At 56.7% G+C, this 21343-nt stretch overlaps 1 protein-coding gene across 5 annotated transcripts in view; it reads right to left on the bottom strand.

Moving 5' to 3' along the window:
- Window positions 1-20206, bottom strand: part of PIK3R6 (phosphoinositide-3-kinase regulatory subunit 6) — a 32910-nt gene extending 12704 nt beyond the window's left edge. Inside the window, exons 1-10 of one of the 5 annotated variants that reach the window (XM_083804791.1) lie at window positions 17415-18235; window positions 17158-17311; window positions 13899-13965; window positions 10879-11211; window positions 7168-7285; window positions 4566-4649; window positions 3427-3518; window positions 1567-1635; window positions 1183-1315; window positions 288-357 (exon numbers count right to left, since the gene is read on the bottom strand). In XM_083804791.1, the coding sequence (XP_083660917.1) occupies window positions 288-357; window positions 1183-1315; window positions 1567-1635; window positions 3427-3518; window positions 4566-4649; window positions 7168-7180 (461 nt within the window). In that variant the 5' untranslated portion in view covers window positions 7181-7285; window positions 10879-11211; window positions 13899-13965; window positions 17158-17311; window positions 17415-18235. Of the gene's footprint in view, window positions 1-287; window positions 358-1182; window positions 1316-1566; window positions 1636-3426; window positions 3519-4565; window positions 4650-7167; window positions 7286-10878; window positions 11212-13898; window positions 13966-17157; window positions 17312-17414; window positions 18236-19548 lie in introns of those variants that run through there. The other 4 variants (XM_083804792.1, XM_083804793.1, XM_083804790.1 and 1 more) reach the window with 4 other exon arrangements.
- Between the last annotated feature and the right edge of the window lie 1137 nt (window positions 20207-21343).

The raw sequence follows: 21343 nt of genomic DNA on the forward strand, positions 1-21343 counted from the left end.
TCTGCCCACACAGAGAAGGGTCACGGCAGATACACCCTCCCTGCATGCCTGCCAGGCCCACGGAAATAAACGGGGGCAGGTGGGAGGAACGTGCTCCTCCCGGCACAAAGCTTGTTTGGATGCCACCACATTGCATCCCCCACGACTGCCTCCTGCCATGCAGTCTGTACGCAAAGTGTCTGCATCCAACTGTGACCCAGGGTGCAGGAAAGGGACGGACTCACTACAGAACGACGAGGCGATAAAAGAGCTAGAAGTCACAACACCTTTCAAGAGATGCTACTCACTTTTCCTGGTAAGGGTACGGGTCGCTTTTTAGACTTTGTTCGGAAATCACCATTCTTTGGTAGAGCATACCTAGTGAAGGTGAGAAGACAAAGAGGCAGGAGTCAGAGCAGAGGCAGAACAACGCAGCCAGGATCTGGGCCGTGGAGAGTCTGCCAAGGCGGCCGGCACCCGGTGCTGGGGAGCCGAGGTGAGAGCCGAGAGCCAGGCCCCGGGTTAAAAATAATCAAGGACAAAGATAGGCTGTGCAACAGAAAAAGAAAAGCCCTTCTATTCAGGGATAATTTCCTGTATTTCCCTTCCTTTGTTTAGTGGATTATGAGCTCAGGAGGGGGCCAGGAGCAGGAGGAAGAGCCCGGCTCCAGGCACAGCCATGGGGCCACATCGGGGGATAGTGCTGGATACGGAGGATATGAAGGATACGAAGGGCACGACACATTTCAGAGTGGGGAACGATATGCTTCACCCTCACCTGGCCCTGGGGTGGGGACAACCCAAGGGTCCACACCCACCCCGCTGTGTTCAGGCACCCAATACAGTGTGCAACCTTCTCACGAGCCTCCTGGTGCTCCCCAGAGAAGTTCTTTTCTTAGCTGGGTTAAACCTCTGCTGGGGGGGACCTTGGAGCTCCGGAGGTAGCAGGGAGCAGTGGTCAGGGTGATGCAGTTGGGCTCAGACTCCCAGGAACCCCATGTGATTTCAGAGGTGCTTCCACCAACAGCAGGAGGTTTTCTGCTGAAACCACCTGAAATCAGGAGAGGGGAACCCTCCCACCCAAGCATATTCTGAAGACCCCAGGTGTTTGGCCAGCCCCATGCAGAAATCCCTGCCATGGCTCATTGCATTAGGCAAAGGAAAACCCCCAAACCCAGGGGTAGAGCAGGGAAGCCATCATACCCGGTGCTGTCTTTTCCATCTTCAGCCTGACAGCGTAGTCCAAACCAATGGTGCAGAAAGGCTTGGGCAGGGTGAGCAGCTTCTTGCAGAAGTCATACACTCTGCTGCAGAGCTCGTCGGAGGTACAGGGAGCCTGTGGCAAGAAAGGGGCAGGTAAGGAGATGCCACAGGCAAAGATCCCGAAGGGTGCTCTCCCCCCAACAGACCCCAAGAAAGGGGGTGCAGAGCTACACCACATTCAGCCTGGGTTGAAATGCAATCTATGAAGCAGAACCAGGCACTGCGATGGTCTAGAAGCCTCCAGCAGTACCCACCGTAGTGCTGTGGACATGCATTTTTCTGATTCCCCAGGATTCTGTCCCAGTGAAGCCTGTGAGCAGTTACCTTTATCAGGGTGTACATCAGCGTGTGCAGCAGGGGGATGATATAATGTCGGTAGTCGCTTCGCTCCGCCTGCGGGACCGAAAGGCACGGTCAGTGCTGGGGCATCCACCGTGGCTCCTGGCATGCTCTGGGTGCAGGAGGATGCTCCCAGCACCAGGGTGAGGTCTGGGATCTCTCCCCGGGCTATCAGGGTGGGCAGGGTGTCTCTGGGGTGGACAGGTCCTGCCTGGCAGGCTGCCTGAGTTGGCCATGGGCTGCTATGGGTGTGTGATAGACCATCAAGAGCAGGAGCAGCACCCGTGGTGGGAGAGGGAGAACAAAAGTTTCTATCTGAGCTCACCAGGGAGTGCATTTCTGATGTGAAAATTCGCATGGAAATATAAAACCTCTGGGAAAAACCCCTGTTGTGTTTGGTGGGTGTGGAACCAGAGCAGGAGGAGAGCTGCACGTGCATCCCCGTCCCAGGCTGTGGGAAGCCAGCAGGACGTGCCCACAGCCTGGCCCGGCTCTAGCACTGCTCCAGCAGCAGGAACAGCCTCAGATAAACCTCACAAAGGGATCTCCACCCCAAAAACCTCACAGATCCTCATTGCCAGGGAGGGGGCAATGCCTTATCTAGCTTTGTTTTGCCCTAATGGAAAAGGGGCTTCAGCATGAAGGTGCCCCGGGCTGGATGCTCTCCCTCGCTCTTGTGGCCCTGCTGGACAGACAGGAAGGCATTGCAGAGCTTGCAGCTCCTCACCGTGCTGCTGCTGGTGCCTGGGGAGCCTCCCCCTGCACCTCTTTTCAGGGAAGATGTGCTGATGGATCCGAGTTAAATTGAACCGATGGCAGCAAAGCTTTTGAAACGATCAATGAAATGAGTAATACGGAATTGCTGAGCCCAGCTGATCTCTGGGCAGAGCCCCAGAGGAGCTCAAGCATGAAATTGCTGAATTGTTATCAGTGGTTGCTACTGCCTGCTCAGAGCTGCTGCAGTACCAGCAGGCTGAAAAAAATACAATAACATGGCACTGATTTCCAGGAGCTTCAGGGAGACAAAGGGAATTACAGACCAGGAAGCCTGACATCCCTCCTGGGCACATGAAAATAAGAGCAACGTAGGGATAAAAGCATAGCAGGGAGGGGCTGAGATGGCTTTTGCAGGGGAAAGCAGACCTCAGCCCCACCAGGGGAATTCCTGCATCCCTAGCCAAGGGCGATGTGGGCATTCCTGTCTACCTGGACGTGCAGAAGCCACTTGACAGTAGGGATGCAGGGGGCTCCTTGCCCGGGGAGGGCAGGGTATGTGTCCCCGCACACGGGGAGGACTGGGGGAAGTGGGCTCTTCCTCTCGGCACCGGAAGAACTGAGGTGTGCTCGTAAAGAAAAGGTGTGAGCTCGTCACGTCGCATCGCATCAAACCACAAAACTGGTCGCCGCAGGTTGCTGCGGGTACAAAAGGTTCACCCGAGTTCAGAAAGTGAGACAAGTCAATGAATCAAAAAATGCATCGCCCAGTTTCCGTCAGATGCTCTCGGGACAGGATACGGGGCTGGATGGCTCTGATCTGACACCGCTCGGAAGGAAACGAGTGGCAGGGAGGAGAAATTTCCACTGTACCTGAGGCTGCAGATGGCCCAGAGGGTTGCGGGGGACCTGGGGGCGGCTGGAAGTGTTTTGCACCGTGCAGTCTGCAAGCTGCAAACACTGTCCGCCTGTGGCTGTGAGCTACAGTCCCCAGCCAGACTCCAAAAACCCTAAACTCCCTAAAAACCCCTTACCCAGGGGATCGTCAAGGCTGGGGTGCCACAGGATGGAGACAGCACTGCAGGGGAGGTGAGACCCCCTCCCGAGGGATGGTTGTGAGGTGACACTCACCCTTTCCAGCTCTTTCACCAAGATCCTGACCAGGATGGAGCTATTACTGGGATTCTGGTCAATTTTTTTGTGCAGTGTCCATCGCAGCATCCCTGAGAAGGGAAAAACAAGAGGTGAGGCTGCCCCGCAGAGCCGCAATGGGTGGGGAGCTGTGTGTGGTGGAGGAATGGGGCGACCTGGCCACTGCTGCTGCAGAAAGCACCGCTGGGATCACTCTCACAGCTCACCCAGGCTTCTCCACCCTCTGCTTCAATCAGTGACCCTCTGCAGGGACAAGTCACACCGCTGCCCTCACTCTAGATGCAGCATTGATGTCAAGCACCGGCAAACGCTTGGAAAAGCATCCCAAAAAACCTGGGCCTGGGGAGCTGGCGAAAAGCAAGGCATGGAAATGGACTAAATGACATCAAGTCTCTTTTCTGTTCCCTCCCTGCTTGCTTTCGCTGCCTGCCCCAGGGATCTGGGGTTCCTGCTGGTCCCAGCATGGAACACCTGAGCCACGGTGTGGCTGCTGACCCCAAGAACTTGGAGCAAGGACCACAAAGCTTTTCAGCCCTGCAGACTTGTTGAGGCTCATTCCAGACAAAAATCAGATTTAATTAACTGTAAAATATCCTGCGTGCTCCAAGTAAAATCAATTTTTCAAAATCAATTAAGTTCCTCGGGGCTGTAGCAGTCCAATTGCTGGGTCAAGTAGAGTTTTACTCTCCCCTACGGTGACGCAGGGATCTCAGCTGGCTCCCTAGCACGGAGCTGAGCCGTGCATGGCAAAGCAATAGCCCCGCAGGGAGGGACTGGGAAACTCAGGTATCAGCGAGCTGGAAGGGGCTGTGGGGTGAGCTGGTGTCAGAGCTGGGAACAGAGCCCCAGGCTCTGACATTTCGTGTCCTGCCCCAGTGCTGGACCCCTGCCTGAGGTTAGGGTGAGGAACCACGTGGAGGAGGGATGGAAAACACCGGGGTTGGTGCATGGAGGCACCTGCAAGTTGGCACCTCTAAGAGCAGGTTGGAAGGGGCAGAGGAACGTGAGGTCACCTCGTGTCCCCTGGTGTCATCTGAGAGGGGACCAGTGTGGGGCTGGGGCCACGCAGCGCCCGGTGCGCAGTGCGGGTGGCAGCGGTGCTGTCCCCAGGACCTCACCTCGGTCGCGCTGGCAGGCGGGGTGGTGGCCGTCCAGCTCTCGCAGCAGTGTGCGGACACGGCGCAGGATGTCCGACTCCACCTCTGTGGGGACAAAGAGGACGTGAGCAGCCTGGGTGGCACCCCTGGGACACCGGCACCCAGGGCACCCAGGGGGAATGATGCTCTGGTTTGGGTGCACATCCCTCAGGATGGGTATAGCAGCAGGCTTCAGACCTGGCCGAGCCCTGATGGCAACAGGTCAGAGCCCTCCCCAGGGCCACTGGAGCCAGGGGGACAAGTGCCACCCCATGGACTGGTGGCCCATGGAGCCATACCGGGGAGCAAAGCCCTCCTGGGGGGACATGGTGGCACAGATGCTCTGCAGAGGACTGCTCTGCGCAGGCTCTTCAGAATCCCTCTCCCTTTGCTGAATTACAAAATCGCACATTAAATATACAAGCTAAAGGAAGAAAACCACAGCTTGGCACTGTGCAAGAGCAGAAACACCTCTGCTTTTTGGCACCACGTGGACTCGGCCTCACCCTCACCCACCACCCAGCTCTCACAGCTTCTCCCAGCCCACAGTTGCCACCCATGGGCCCTGAGCACCCCGAGGCAGGGACCGAGCCCGGTGACTGCCACCCGCTCTTTGTGCACGTCAGAGCTGAGCAGCATCCTGCTCTCGGCCAAAAATAAATCTGAAAACCTCAGAGCTGATCTGGGGCATGACTCGTCTGTGGGGTGGGGACTTGCCATCAGGAGGGAGCTCGCATGTCAGCGCTGGGACATTGCAGCTGTGAAATAAAAGCCAAATGTGGAAGGCCTGAAGGCATGCTGGGGATCGGACGGGAGATGCAGGATCCCTTTATTCTACCATGGCCGGGCTTTGTGGCCCTCCTTGCTCTGGGTTCTCTTCCCCCATAACAAAAGGACTTTTGCTCCTTTGTAGTAAGAAACTCGTTATATAAAGTCGGCTATTATCAGGTGATGTGCTCCTTCCGTAGGCTACAGCAGCCAGAACATGGCCTGATCCAGGGCAGGACCTCAGTATTCACAGTAACCCCTTTCCTGAGGGAGATTGGTTGGGAGCTACAAGGAAAAAATCCTGGGGGGATTTCACAGCTCAGCCGGAGACTCAGCCACACGGGAGCTGCAAGAGGCATCTCCAGCGAGCCACAACCTGAGGCTTCTGTGGGCAGGGACATGATCGTGTGGCAGACGGGGCAGCTCTGAGCATCTGCCCCCTTGTCCCATGCAGACCCATGCCCCATCTCAGGACAGGTCTGATGCAAGAACCAGAGATGATTTTTGGCTCTTCCTGATGCATCTCTCAGCAGCATCGAGTGGCACCCCAGGGCCACCAGCCTCCCCGCCAGTTATGCACAGCAGGGAGGCAGGAGCCCTTAGCCCGCCCCAGCATCCTTGCAGCCTCCTCAGCCCCAGCTCCCATGCAGGCAGCATGGCCAGACCCACGACAAGCCAGTCGTGCCCTCCCCGAGCCCAGGGCTGCAATGACAAGGTTCCAGCAGGATGGTGACCAGGGGCACCAGGCACAAGCCCTGGATGAAACTGGACTGGGAAATGCAAACTTTAAAGTATGGGGAATGACCCATTCCTGAGCACACAGCACAACAGCCAAAATATCCTGTTTACCCAGGGAAGCACACCCCGTTAGGGATGTTCGGGCAGGGGATCCATGGAATCCAAACTTCTGCAGAGGAGCACTTACTGCTGTGACTGCAGTCTAGGCTGTGTTAGAAGACAACCACACGTTTGGGTTCAGAATTGTTCATTGTGTGCTGCCAAAGCTGTGTGTATGCATGGGGAAAATCCCATCTTGGCCAGCATACTGATGCCATCATACCCACACAGTACGGTTACAGCACAGAAGTGTCCTTTGAAATGGGATCTTTCTCATTTTGGAAGTGTTATTTGAGGAAATGTCAAAGTTTTACTTTAGAAATCTGTATTTTCTCTCCTTTTTGTTTTCCCTGCAGTGATTTGGTAAAGCTCCTCCTTTTCACTACTATGTTCATTGTTTTTGCACTGAGGGATTACACACTGTAATGGACTACATGAAACTTCCCATTCTTTTCATTTGTGTATATTTTTAATGACTACGGGAAGTTTTTCCTGAGCGTTGGTATAAATACTGTGTCCTCTTTTTGTAAATCAAAGCGACTGCAGTCGTGATACGCCGAGGTCTCTTGGTGGGGAGCGAAGCATCAGAACACCCCTTCCAACACAAACACGGGGCACTTTGATCTAAAAATGCTCTCAGCCCACTAGCAACAGCCAGCAGTGGCTTGTAAATGGAATAAAACATTTCAGCATTGATATACTGATAACAAAATGTGAGATTGCTTTAAAATCTGACTGTGACTGGTTACCAGACCTGGTGGCACCCTACAGCAAATCTTTTGGCCATTCCTTGGATGTTTCGTGTCTCAATTGCCACCACCCATCAGGGTTTACCAATGCCTTGCAAAGTGCAGGGTCCCGTGGTATCGCTCTGCCCAGCGACAATCAATCCTCGTTAGATAGACAAGTATTTACTGGGGACTGTTGGGGCAGTGGAGGGAATGGGGTGGGGAAGGGTTCGTGCAGCAGCATCACCCACCTGTGCTCTCCATGGCCGGGCTGGGGCTGCAGCAGGGCACGGGCACGGCTGCAACGATGGGCGAGTGCGCGGCTGCTGCTCACTCTGCTCGGGCATGGCCTCGGGTCCGGTGTCTTGCCTGCAGAAACCATGGGACACGGTCAGCTGGGGCTGGCAGCGGGGATGGCAAGAGCACATCGTGAGGCAGAGTCCCAAGGGCATGTCCCATGTTGGGGTTTCTGGGGCAGAAAGGTTCAGCTGAACCCAGCTGTGCGCTCGGGACCTGCTGCAAGAAGCCCCCGCGGATGGGCATTGCCAGGCAGGGCAGCACCAGGAGCCCTCTCCTCCCCAGGATTTATGAAGAAATGTTCAGGTTAAGGCAAACTGAGCCCAAAATGTGAAGTCCAAAAGGAATAAAAATAAATAAAGAAGAGAAGCTGAACTTCCACGAGGTTTCTAATTTGTTGCCTTGGTCTGCTCCCATCCCCATCTAGCACCCAGAGAAACAAAACCTGAGGAAAGCCCAGGAGCCGGTTACGCTCCAGAGGGAAGCCAGCCCGGAGCCAGACAGCTTCCCTTGCCATCGAGCATTGTTCTCTCCAAAGAAAGAGGAAAAAGAAAGCGGAGGAGGAAGGAAGGGAGATCTGCCAGTGACAGGGCCACCCAGTGCCCACAGCGAGGCAGCGTCCCCGCAGCTGCCCTTTCCCCACCCATGGGACCCCGTCAGTCCTCTGGGTCCCACCAAGCACAGTCAGACCATCAGCCCACACTCCTGCTCATGTCTTTGCTCTATTTAGGAATCTCTCAATTTAATTTACAGATTTAAGAACTGTCTCTGCCCATTTAGGCCCTAAATCTGTACATATCCCCCACCCAACCCATCGAGTGTAGCAGGAGATGGACAAACACTTGCGAGAACTCTCCCAGCCACACACAACTCGTGCTTAAGAGCATCCTGCTCTCAGCTGCTCCTAGATGCTCACTAAAAGCTTCCTGAAGAAAGTGAAGCTTTCAGCACCCACCCCAGAGCCGCCTGGACTTTATTTCTGTGGCTGGGGCTGGCTCCAAGCCACCACTGCAGATTTCCACCACCCGCTGGGCAGCTCCCAGCCTCAAGTAACTGAAGACGGCGAGGACAAGGGAGGCAAGGACAGGGACTGCTGTGGCCCCGAGGCTAATGACAGGAGACCCCTGCCTCTCCTTGCATGGCTTGGTGCAGGGCAGGGAGCAGGGGGCACTTCCAACCCCCCAGCTCAGCTGATGCTGACCTGGGAGTCGCGTCCCTGCAGCACGTGGACATCGCTGCGGGGATGGATGTTTGGTTTCCTCCGAGACCAACACCCCGGTCTGCAGACCCAGGACATGTGGTGGGGCAGGGGAGGGACTACCAAGCTCAGAAAACCATTTCTTTCCTGTGGGTGAGTGGCGGGAATGCCCGCAGGGTTTTCCTTCCTGCGGCACACCCTTAGCACCCGACCTGGTGCCAGCCCCGCGTCCCCATCCCCTGCCACCTCCTGGGACAGCACAGCCAGATCCTGCTGGGGCGGCGGCGAGGGGACGAGGAGGCTGCCAAGGAGTGTCTAACACCTCAGGGCTGCCTTGGTGCTGCTCTATTTCAGGGATGTCATCATGCTTGGCTTCCTCTTGGCTGTGTGTATTTCCTCGATGGCGGTACCATCCCCAGCCACTGGCTACAGGAGCGAGCGATGCTCTAATCCTTTCCTTGCCCAGCACCACACAGCTGCGTTACATCACTGGTGGGCTGGTCGGCACCGTGGCTCTCAAAGTGATATTTCCTGCGGGGAAAAAGCCCCCTCACGGGGCTGGGTGCATGCCGGGCTCTTCGGGGCCTGCAGAGGCGTCTGCCGAAGCGAAAGGCAGGCGGCTGCTAATTGTGTCGGTGGTTTTCCACATCCGCATCCTACCTACCCGCGCGTGGGAGGGAACCGGCGCACCGGTGCTCGCTTTCCAGATTTAGAAAAGAACTCGGGGTGGTGTGAGCTGCTCCGGGCCCTAGAAACTTTGCTTCTCAGTCACCTGCTTGCTTAAGAAGTGCTGGCACTCCTCGCTGTTTGCAAAGACCTGAGATGGGGCCAGCAGCCCGCCTGTCTGCTCCAAGGACTCGAGTCTCCCAAGAAAATTCAACATAAAATTCCCCAAACTACTCCCCGGCATATTCAGAGTCCAGCAGGAGGACAAATTTTGTACAAGGCGCAAAAGGAGATAGGTAGAAGCAGGCTGGTGAGAAAGGTCAGGGTCAGCCCAGTTACTCCCAGGGAGGGGAGGTGGGGCTGAAGATGGCAGGAGAGGGATGGCATCAGCCCGTGGGTGGGCACAGTGCCCACCTCCCCTCCTGGGCTTCACCAGGGCTTCCCTGGCAGCAACAAGCACAAACCTGAGCCCAGTGACACGGCGAGGAGGGCTTTGAAGCTGCAGGAGGCTGTGCTGCTACCAGGGCTAATTCAGCCTTGTGCAGAGCACTCTCAGACCAGAGCTCGGGCTGCTGCTTGGAGCAGCAGCAGGGAGACACCTCCGTTCGCCTTCACAAAGCAAACACAGCTGACGGGGAATGCCGGAGACGCCAGCCTCCGTCGACACAGTGTACTGGCTCGGCCATTCTTCAGAAGAGCTTTTGGCTGCCAAAGCCATGTCCCTGGTCCCTCAGCCGTGCAGCTGGGGGCTGCTGCCCAGGTGACATTAATGAAGCCAGGCTGATCTGTGCCAGATGGCCATGGCACCACCAGCTGAGCTCAGCTTGGCAGGGAGCAAAGACCTTCGGAGCCCTGGGAAGGAGATGCCAGCCCCTGTCCTGGGGAAGGCCATGTGGGTAGGAGGGGGTCGCTGGCCACCACTAGAAGGAAGCGTCCCTGGGGGACACAGGAACCATCTCAAGCACCAATGCCACATTTAGAGACACTGATTTGGGTGAAAAAGCATTTTAGCAGTGTGCACAACTGCAGACATGGAGATGCCAGTGCTGGTGCAGGGTAGTGGGAGATGGTGTCCAGTAATGGGATCCCCAGAGCCGTGCGAGGCTGCAACAGGATCTGTCCCCATCACCACGGCTCTGCCCCCAACACCCCTCTGCCAGCCAGGCTCTTCCCAGGACGCGGCAGCCACAAACAGGGACCAGATGTGACACACTGTGCAATGCTGGGACCACTTCTCACCTGGAAAGGATGCATGCAGGGGACACAGAGCCAAGGCCCCTTTGTCATCTCCACCCCTTCTGTTCGCAGACCATGGGGCTGAAGGCCCTGGTGACAGCCCATCAAGCCCTGATCCACACGTGCTGTGAGCCCTGGTGCTGAGTGGGGAGAGCTGGCACAGAGATGTGTCTGAGATGTGCTGCAGCCCCTCTCTGACCCAGGTCCCCTCTCCCAAGCTGGCCCAGCGTCTCACACAGGAACATTCTCAGCCAGGGTGGCCAAGGGGACCTCAGGGGGCCCTCAGCAACAACGGTGCCACATCCCAAGACCCAGCAGCGGGGGGCTGCTGCTGGCCCCTGTGTCAATGCAGGCGGATATTTTTCCCATTTCTGGGAAAAAAAACACCTGGTGGACTACCTCAAGCCTGCAAGAGAGAGGGCTACATGCTTTCCAGGAGTCGTGCCCAGAAGGCTGGGGACATACCTCCCACCTCATGCCAGCCCCACGTCTTCCCCGCTGCGCTGGGAGCGGGGGGACCACGCAAGGAAGGAGCATCCCCAACCTCTCTCCGGGCTGCACTCACCTTCCCTTGTGTCCTTCCAGCTCCCAGCGTCACCGCAGGGCATGGGATGGTCCCGGCAGGCTCATGGCGAGGAGAAGGAGGAGGAGGCAATGCAGGCAGGAGCTAGCAGCGAAGCAGCAATCCTGAGCTCCGGCACCGGCAGCCCACGTTGAACCCTGCCAGGGCTCGCTTCTGCTCTGCGTGCGTGTGTCGGAGCCCGCTGCTCACTGGTGACCACAAGCTTTCTACCCCGAAACAGGAAGGGCTCAGAGGCCCCAGCCAGCACACACGACGGTGGGGAGATGAGAGCGGAGCCAAGGGGAAATACGGCGGCACGGGGCGTAAACGCTGGCCCTGCAAAAGTGTTGGCGAGAGGCAGAAGCTGCTCAGTTCCCTGAACCACACCACTCCTCCGCTTTCTGTCCCCCTCCTCCCCATGCATCTCTTCTCTTCCCTGCAGCAGACACGAGACACATTTCATCCCGTAACTGGTTATTTTGCTGTCTGCCAGCTCAGCAAGACCAGAGGCTTCTCTGCGCTCATCCCACTTCTTTGCAGAGCTGCAGTTCCCTGCTTCCTCTCTGCAATTCTTAAAATACCCAAGGCATCAGCTGTATTTTATTTCGTTTACAGGAAAAAAAAATAAAAGAAAGGGAACGAAGAAGGGAAGCCACATTCCTCCTTTCAGTTCTCAATAGCCATGAGGCTTTTAGTGATAAAACCTACGTGACTCCAAAGCCACCTCTCCCAGGAGCTGGGGTAGTTATGGGCAGCATCTGGCTATATTCATGAAAATGAAGAACTTGGCAGTGAAAGCACAATTCACCCCAGAAACACACAGATAAGATCACAGGTTAAAGGTCTTTATGTCTTCCTTTTCTAAGCTACCAGGGTGGCAGAGAAAGTGTGAGCAGAGCCTGTTCCTCAGCATCCATCAGCCCACCCTCCGCGCACCACTGAGATAGCCTGGGATGGATTGTTTCAGTTATAACATGGGTTAGTGCCCCTGTGAGTGTCAGGACATGTCACCTATGGTCCCAGAGGGCCCGGGTCCGGGCTCAGCACCGTGCTACCTGTGGCTGGAGCACCCCCTGCCCACCAGGCTCCTCGCAGCCCTGAGCAGGGACCCTTGGAGCACGGCGCGGCACAGTCATGGTGCCACCACCAAGGCTGCCAGGGGTTTTGGAAGAGCTGCCAACATACTGCCAGCAAGCACCCAAGTGCCTCCACAGAGCTCGGCCCCAGGAGGCCATGTCCCACCCTGCAGCAGCACAGCTCCCCCAGCCCATTCAGCAACAAAGCCCCCACATCCCGTGGTCCCCTCCAGCCACCGTAAGAACTGCCCTGGCACCAGAGAGCCTCTGCTGGCCGCAGCCCAGGTAGGCAGCTTTTGGAGGGCACTGCCTGGGGTGGGGTTGGAAATGCCACGGCAGATGGATGGAAAAGTGTCCATCCATGTGAGTCGTCTCAGCCCCCACCACAATCAGGGAAGAGGCCGTCCCCTGGCGGCCTTCCACACGGGGATTCACGAGCTCCCCAAAAGACTTGCTGCTCAGACTGTCAAAAGCTGGCAGAAATTGCTAAAAACACAACCCCCTAGACTATGTGAAACACAAGACAGAAGGAGTGACGCAGAAATACCTAAAGCTGTGGAAGAAAACCCAAAGCCAGGTGGGAAGCTCGGTCCCTCCATCCTGCCCTCACACTCAAGCATCCTCCACTGCCCAGCACACCTTGGCTGGGGTCCTGAGCATCACTGCCTGGACGCCTGCTGACCATGCCCAGTCCTGGGGGATGTCCCCTCTCCCAGCTTGCCCAAGGACATCAGTGACGAAGCAGGGTAAGCACAGCTCATGCACACACGCTTGCTCTCTCCGAGATATATTTAGTCCCGCTCCAAAGACTGTCTCTCCACGCCTTCTGAAGCCCTGTATTTGGTTACAAACTCACTACACGGGTATGTCTGAGGTTTCCTGTGCCAGTTTATCAGCTCAATAACAGACGCTTGCAAAGAAAAACCCGTGCATTGCCCAGGAGCAGGTTATGGAAAGCTGTTCCCTGGACATGCTCCTCCTCTCCCTTCTCCCCATCCCACCGCCAGCCACCAACCAGGCACCAGCCCTTCCCGATCCTACAGCAGACACCCCAAAGGAGCCAGAGCAAGGAAAGATCATGCAAATACCATCGGCAGCAGTGAGCGAGCTGTGCTGCACCGGGGCGTCCCGAAGGGAGAGTCGGCAGGCGCAGAGCTGGAGGGGAGGCACGAGAGCGCCCGCGGCGCAGTGCCGTGCAGTGGCAGACGTCCTGCGGGGCAGAGCAGCACCCGCCACCCCTCACACTGCCCTCCCCCTGCTCCCTGCAGGTGGCTGCAGGCCAGCTCGCTTATGGAAGCAGCACCTCTGAAAGTCTAACGTTACACAGCACTCACGCTGGGGCGGCTCCCAACCCGCGTTTCCTTCCAGCTCCGACGAGAGTGGCTGGAGCAGAAGGATCGAACATGAGCCAAAGGCGGTTTTCTCCTGCGGGAGCTGGAGGCAGTTCCGAGCGGGACTTTTCCCCCAAGGCGACCTGCCTGTTTGACATCACAACCCCTGGGCTGCTCAGAGTGCAGCCAACAGCCCCAAAATGCCACGTGATTGCTCCTCTGGGACCCAGGGTCACCACCTACACTGGGACAACCCGATGCCACGGCAAGAGCTTCCAGCGCTGTCTGTCAGAGCAGCTCTGCCCTCCTGGTTGTGCCCTCCTCTTAGACCATGTCCACCTGCCAGGGGAGCGGCTGCTTTTAGGGCCAGATCCTGACCTCCAGCCCCACTGCACAGCTTGGGTAGGAACGTGGAACAAACCCAGCCTGCACCCCCCTTACCATCCGGGTAACAACAGCTCCAGGCCCCAGCAAGGACCCGACCCATGGCCAAGGATGAACACTGAGGGCAAGCTCCATTTCACCTTACACCAACCACCTGAGCGCAATGTGCCACATTTAAAGAGAAAACTAAGCCAAACTCTCATTATGAAACAAAAAAACACATAAAAATCACCTGGGAGAGTCTGTTGAGGAGCCTTATTTCTGTCCCCACTCAAGCAGGCTGCCGGGGCGGAGGAGACCTGCAGAAGAAGCAGGGGAATCACGCACGATCCCTTCTGGACCCATTTTCAGTTTCAGCTCCAAAACCTGGCAGGGCTTGTGGTTTCAGGCGGCTCTGATACGAAACCAGATGCTCTCCCTCAGGCTCTCCCTGCCAAGGAAAGGCGTCTCGAGCTCAGCCTCTGCTTTCCAGCAACTCTGTGCTGCACCGGTTCCTTGCCGGCTGCTCCGGTAGGCGCGTCCCTGCCAGGAGGCTCACGCCCGCGGAGAGAGGGGGCGAGAGGGACGCTCTTCAGTAACAAAACGCTTTCACAGCCCACACCACTGCGGATATTCATCTGCCCGTCAGGATGAAAAGAGCCCCAAACCCCTTTGCTAAAGCTGGTGTGGAAGTGGAGCGGCTTCCTGGACACTAACGGCTCTTTGGAGACTTCCTCGCCAACGTCACGTTTCATTCTTTCTAAGGGAAGAAACGAGTTTTCCGGAAGCATCAGCTTTTTAGATTTAGCATCTCTCTTTCCATTCCCGGAGTCGGCTTTGGAAAAACAATCGGAGGGAAAAAATAAACGCTTTCTGAAAACTGCTGCCAGGTTTGCTCGCACAAACAGCCCAGGCAAGTGCTGTCAGCCTGAGGGGGGAAATAAATGCACGGCACAGTCCCTTCACCCTACAGACACACTCTGTATCACCAGCTGGGATAAAGCAGCTGCGTGTTGACAGCAAATCCTTGCTAAAGATTTGCTAAGACCCCTTACTAAGACATCTGGGGCTTTAGCAGCAGTTTCAGGGCACATTCAGAGTCTTGTGGTGCAGCACAAGCAGCTGCTGGGGCTGCAGGGGGGTGGAAGAGTTGCACGGGGCTTTGGGGGTCCACCAGGGCAGGGTGACCAGAGCCAGGGTGACACCAGCACATTGGGGATGGCACCTTGCCCCAGTGTCGGTGGAGGACAGGGCTACGGGGTGCTCCTGGCAATGCCCTGGCAGCGGGGAACAGCCTCCTGCCACAGGGCTGACATGGAGAGCAAGGAAGGGGAAAGCATATAGTGAGGAACCATGAGGGCAAGCCCAACAATGAGGTTTAATTACATGGTACAGCCAACAGCAGAACCCCCTGCTTTCGGCAGGACCGTAAACATCCCCCAGTAAGGCCACTCCGGACTGAACAACCCAAACCCATGGGGCACAGCTCGCTCACAGCAGCAGCTCCCTTGGAGAGCTCCTGCCCAAACCACGTTTGATGGACGGTGCTGTCTTCAAGGCATGTCACACCTCAAAATAGAACAACGTGACTCAGCCAACACGGCATCTCCCTTCAGCACAGCCATTAGCACCAGCAAAACTCAAAAACCAAGAAAGCAACTGGAAGAAAGGCCCGAGAGCCCCCGCTTCTGGGTAGGTGACATGGTCAGCATTGGTAAGGCTGAGCACAACCAAGCCAAGAGGATCCTTGGGCCAGCTCTCTCCGAAAGAGAAGAGCAGCTGTCATCTCTTGTGACTATCAGAGCTCCTCTGTGTCAAATCCCCCCGAGGCTGGGCACTCAGGACTGCTGGGGAGGGATGCTGCTGCCCCCATCCCAACAGCCTGTTGGATGTGCTGGGGTGGAAGCACAATCCCAGATGAAGTTTATAGCAACCCAAAACCACTTGATGCCAGGATAGCCCAGTGCCAGCTGCTGGAGCCTCAGCACCTCAGGGCTGGAGGCAGGGGCTGCAGGGCAGAGCCCTGCGAAGCAGCGAGCTCAGGTCTCACCGGGACAGCCCAGAGGCTTTGTGGTACCAAGCTCTTTCCTCCGATCAAACCTGGGAGAAAGCTGCATAGTTAGAACAGATTCATGCCATATATTTCACCAGACCGACACGTATTTTCTACCATTGCAGATGTAGGACATGCCTCTGGATGCTCAGCTGTAAAGGCTGAGTAATGTCCTGTGGATTTGGACCATCCACAGAGGAACTTGGATACTGGTTGAGAGTCTTGGAAGCCATGCACTGATTGCAGGACCAGAGCAAAAGACGCACCCATGGAAAAGCTTGTGCAAGTCTCAGAGGTGATCGGTCAGCCCTTGATGCCCAGAGGAAATTGTTTCCTTCAGGCGTAGCCAAGGGGCACAAAAGAAACGTGGCCACAGGGCTGGATGGACACCCAGCGAGCTCCCCTGGGAGGGCAACAGCATCTCCGGGAGGCGAGTGGTCACAGTGCAGCCACTCGGGCTTGGTACCTCAGAGGCAGCCAAAAGAGACTGCCAGAGAATGCAAAGGAAGAGCTAAAACCTGCGTCATGTACGCAGCTCACTCATCTGCTTTGTTTTTGAAACCCAAGCCCCCAGCACTTCACTTTTTAGTTTCCTTTCCAGCCGGGGCTGCTGAGCTCTCCGCGTTATCGCCACTGCCATCACTGTTGATTGCCATTGTCACCGCCGCAGCGCTTGGGGCCCCCAAGGGAGGGCCGAGGCAGCGGGCCAAGGGCAGGGGCAGGTGGGAGGCCACACGACTGCACGAGCGGCCAGCACGGGCGCGAGCCACCCGCAAGCAGCAGCCAGAGCTCGGCCACCAGCGGGTGACAGCCGGGAGCGGCTCCGGTCCTCGCAACTGGGAGGGAGCTGTTTCACACGGAGCAAAATGAATAAGCATGAGCTAGCACTGAAACAGCCCCAGATCAGTGATGTAAGCTGCTTGCTCCATCTGGGCTGAGCGGCTGCCAGGAGGGTGTATGGGGGGGCTCGGATGAATGCCGGAGCGAGAGCACTACCAACACCAAGCCCACCCAGGACCGCCCCAGGGTGCCGGCAGCCTCAGGGGACAAACTCCAGGGCAAATGCTGTTTCCCACCAGGATCACGCTGGCTGGCAAGGCTAGCTCGCACAAATCCTCCTTTCCTGCAGATAAGCAGCACGTTCCCCTTCACCAGCACCATCAGTGCCCCCCTCCCCTTCCTCGCCCCAGGCAAGAAAACCACACCAACCCCATTCAAGCGCTTCCCAGGGTCTTCCAGGGAAGATGCCAGGGTGATGCTGCATTTACACACACACACGCACACTTCCAACCTCTGATATATACAGAGCTGCCCGGTAAAAGCACAGCACAGCAGACCTCCTCAGGGAGCAGCAGAGCAGCAGGGGTCTCCCAGAGGAGCAGCAGAGGGACAGGGCAGGAGGGTGAGAGCAGCGTTTCGTGCACGCACAGCCACCCGATGCTCTTCGTCCGGACCCTACCTGCTTGGTGGGGCAGGCAGCAGGAGCATCAGGCGTGCACCTGGGGTCGCATCCAGCACGGAGGGGCACAGCAGGGTCCGGGGGCAGCCATCGGGGGCTCCGCTCTGCCCAGCGGGTGCAGGGGCAGCGCCGGGGCGGCTGCACGCTTCGAAGTCTGCAAAGTGAAAAGGGAAGCGCTGAAGTTATTTCAAGACAACTTCCTCTTTCAGACAGAAGCCCCTTAAGGAGAAAGCTGTCACCGCGTGGGTCGCGCTCACCCGGCACTCTCCGGACGTGCAGGAGCGGGTGGAAGAGGGCTCCAGCCCTGCCCTGCCCTAATCCCCAAAAACCAGCCGTGCAGGTTGGGCTGCTGGGGCACAGCCTAGCCAGGGCTCGGGCCTCCTGGCGTGGAGGTTGCTGCCTCCCAGCCCGGGCAGCAAGAGTGCCTGACGCTGCACACCCCGCGCTGGGAAATAAACAGGGTTGCTACAGAGACAAGGAGGAGTCTGTCCAAGCGGGAGGCTTTTCCAGCTCCAGCACGAAGTTTTGTGCCCCTGCCAGCTCTTCCAGCCCCGAGCACGCCGTGCACATCTGCTTTTTGCACAAAGCCCCTGCCGTGGGGACGGGTGCCCACAGCAGCCCCTGGCTGCCCGGTGCCAATGTGGGGACGCGGACGGGGCAGGGGACACCCGGCCCCTCCGGGGAAGGGGTCACGGGGAAATTCGTCATCGCATTGGCAGCGTCCTCGGCCAGAGCAGGCCTGGTTGTGCTCAGCGGGGCGTCACGTTGTCACCACTCGTGACTCGGTGGCGGGGCCACAGCAGCCGGGCTGAGCTGAAATGAGGCCATGCGGGGGGGGGGGGGCAGGTGAGGCTGCTCAGGGCTGCTGCGGGGCCCCACGCTCCGCTAGGACCGCAGCCCATTTGCACGTCTGCATCAGCCTATCTGGGGACTGCCAAAACCAGGGCTGTCCCCGCTCATGTCTGGGGCCCTGCTGGGTGTGCTCAGCCCCCAAGTGTCACCTGCAGTGATGCTTGAGGCCCTGAGCTCCTTTGGGGTAAGGGAATGGGGTGGGGGAACGCGCTCCGAGAAGGAGCGTGAGAACAGCAGCCGACACCGTATCACTTCCCATCTTCTTTTACATGAGAAAAAGCATTAGGTACAGTTACATACCTGGGCCCCTGATTTAAAAATAACCTACTTCCTTCCTGACCAGGAGGGAAAAGCAGGAGGCGGCCGTTCGGCTGGCTGTCGGTGTGATTTGCTTCCAGTCCCTACTGGTTGCGCTGGTGCCAAGGCATCCCCGCAGTGGGGGCTCGCTGCCCCACATGGCCCCACAGGCAGGAAGGCTCTGGGGAAGCAGCAGCCACATGCAGCACTGGATGATAACGCCCACATTTCCCCTCTCTTGGCTTCGTTCACACTTGCTCCCATTGATGAAGGACCCATGGATGTGTCCTGGTGGCCATGGCAGGGGTGGTGCCAGCGGCCCCATGGGCAGCATGGCAGGGGCATGTGCATGTGGGGTCCTGTTTGCAAAGGGTTTTCCCTACTAGGATCAGGAGGAGCTTCTTCAGCATGCTGTGGCTGAGGTTTGGGCAGTGCTGTTAAATACCTTACTTTCCCATGCCTGTCTGTATGTCCTGACAGCACATTGCGTCTGTCCTACAGCAGGAGGTACCCAGCGGGCAGGAACCCCTGCTGCAGGCAGAAGTGTCCATGCAGAAACTGTTTCCATGAAAACTGCAAAGCAAAGAGAGGGGTGAAGCCAGCACACTGACACCGTGACAGGGATTATCCCCATGCAGTAGCACAGGAGGGGCAAAGGCTGGCACCAGGTTCCTTACACCCCTTCACTGGACGTGCTCCTGCTTTGGTGATGCTGCACAGGCACCTTTCAAGGCCAGGATCTCCCATTGCTGCTGGACATTTTTACTCCTTCCCTCTCAGTCAGCCTCTGAAGGACCCAAACCTTCACCCCTGACATATTTTCATTGCAGTCAGACCCTCTCTCACCACACAGCTACAGCAGAAGGATGCCATGAGCTTGGCATTCCCCTTGGCCCATTTCTGCCGTGCACACCAAGCAACCTCCTCAGTGCCGTCACCACTGGGATCCCGACCCAAAATTCATTTAGCTCAAACAAACAAACAAACAAACAACAGGAAACAACCAAAAGAAAGAGAGGGAGAAGAGAGAGAACTTGTGTGGCAAACAGCACAGACCCAGTACAAAACAGCTGTTTGTCCCACAACATCATCCTCGGGGATTTACAGGTATTGTAGGAGCACCATAAAGGGCCATGCCTATACAGTTCTGTGCATGCTCAGGATACAAAGTGCTTTCTGAATCCCTGAATCCTCCTTCTGTGGAAGAAATCTTTCCAGCTAAAACAAATACAAAGAGCTCACCTGAAGCACTAATTCAAGAGGGGTTTTCCAGCCCAGAGGGGAACTTGCTGCCCAGCCTGGGGCTTTCCTGCTGGGGGAACAGCACACAGCCTGCGTCTCTTGAGCTGGGACAGCCGCCAGCACATGAAACCACACCAGCAGCAGCAGCTCGCTGCTGGCGGGCATGGTGCTGCACAACCTGGGGGCACGGTGCTGCACACCCAGGGCACAGTGCTACACACCCAGCGGGCCGTGACGTGCTGGTGGGACCCGCTCTGTGCTGGCCGTCGTGCTCCGGTGCTCGCAGCTGCAGCAGGGCCCAGCGCCCACCTCCAGCAGTGGTGCTGAGGCTGCTGGGGATGGAGCTGCTTCTCCTCCCTATTGCTGTCTGGTTCCCATCTTGGTTCCTGCTTCACACCCAGCGAAAGCACAAAGCAGCTTCCCTTGTCAAATGGGAGCTCTGGGCACCTCTCCTCCTGCCCTGTTTTCTATTCAGGGACAGTTTAGTTTTCCCCACTTTAATTTTCTATCATTACGTGGCTGCTATAATAACAGACCTAGCGAGCCAACTGGGTTTCTGAGGGAAGCAAAGGTATTTGCACAAAGAAAAGGACGCTGTCTGAGCACTGCTCCTCCCAAACCACCCAGCCTGCAGGGAAAGCTCCATTGGCAGATGTCCGAATCACCAACGTTTTAGTCAAGGGATGCTTTTCTTCCAGTTTATAAGGTAGCATGTCACAGACCAAACTGATATGTTTGTGTCACGTCTCTATTTTCCAGCCTGATTCTGATTTTCCTCTCTCTTTAACAAATAAAGAGGATGGGGGTATTTGGGGGACTGGGGAAGCCAAGCAAACTGCCAGTTTTGTGGTCCTTACCTTGCCTTTTTGATTTGTCCAAACTAAGTCATCTTCAACACCTTTTTTTTTTTTTTTTTTGTCTTGAAAAAGTCTGTGGTAAGAAAACAGAAGCAAGTACAAGACAATAATAATGAGCCATGGACTTTTCACATCTGGGGAGCCTCATGGCATGTCCTGCAAGGGCCTTATCTGATAAAGATAATAGCAACAGGAGAGACAACTGCTCACCTACAGGTTAATTATGGGTTTGAAAATCCAAGCAAAATGACTGTGATAAGCTTGAGCAGGCAGATGATAAGAAATCAGCAAGCTTTTCCTTTCCATCCCACCATTCAATGTGTTGGGCACGCACCCAGCAGTGCCAGCAATGGAGAAGCCACCGCTGGTCGAGGCCACTGCTTGTGAGCAGGACATTTTGAGGAGGAGATGCGTTCGGGTGCTGCAGCTGCCTCGTGCCAACGGGCTGCACGCACGGCCAGTGACTGCCTGTTTCGCGGAAGAGATCAGCTGCTTGAAACCACACTGGATGGCTTTTTGTCCAGATCTTAAGTGCTGCGTGCCCACAAGCCAAGGGCTGTACGTTTCCGCTGCCCACACCTCCCAGCAGATTCTTCCCAGAAATTACAGCTCTCCCGGGGGTGCCAAGGTGACAGTTCTGGAATGAGATCAAATCCTCGAGCTTATCAGCTCTGCCAGCGATAGCACACAGCAGGAAATAGCGCTTTTTAATCACAGCCACTCTGTTCCAATTCACTCGGCGAGCTGATAAGCCAGGCAGCAGCACTGCTCTTACGGCAGTGTTTCAGGCAGCACGAGCAGGGCTTTCGAAACACCGCTGCAGCTTCCAGCCCGCTGGGTGAGGCAGAGAAGGGGGCAGGTTATTGCTTAACCCCAGGCCAGACCCCAGAAGCCATCCCACACCAATGCCCACACGAGCGCGACGAGCAGCTCTGCCC

Source organism: Anser anser (assembly GCF_964211835.1).
Source record: "Anser anser genome assembly, chromosome: 19".
NCBI classification, from domain to species: Eukaryota; Metazoa; Chordata; class Aves; order Anseriformes; family Anatidae; genus Anser; species Anser anser.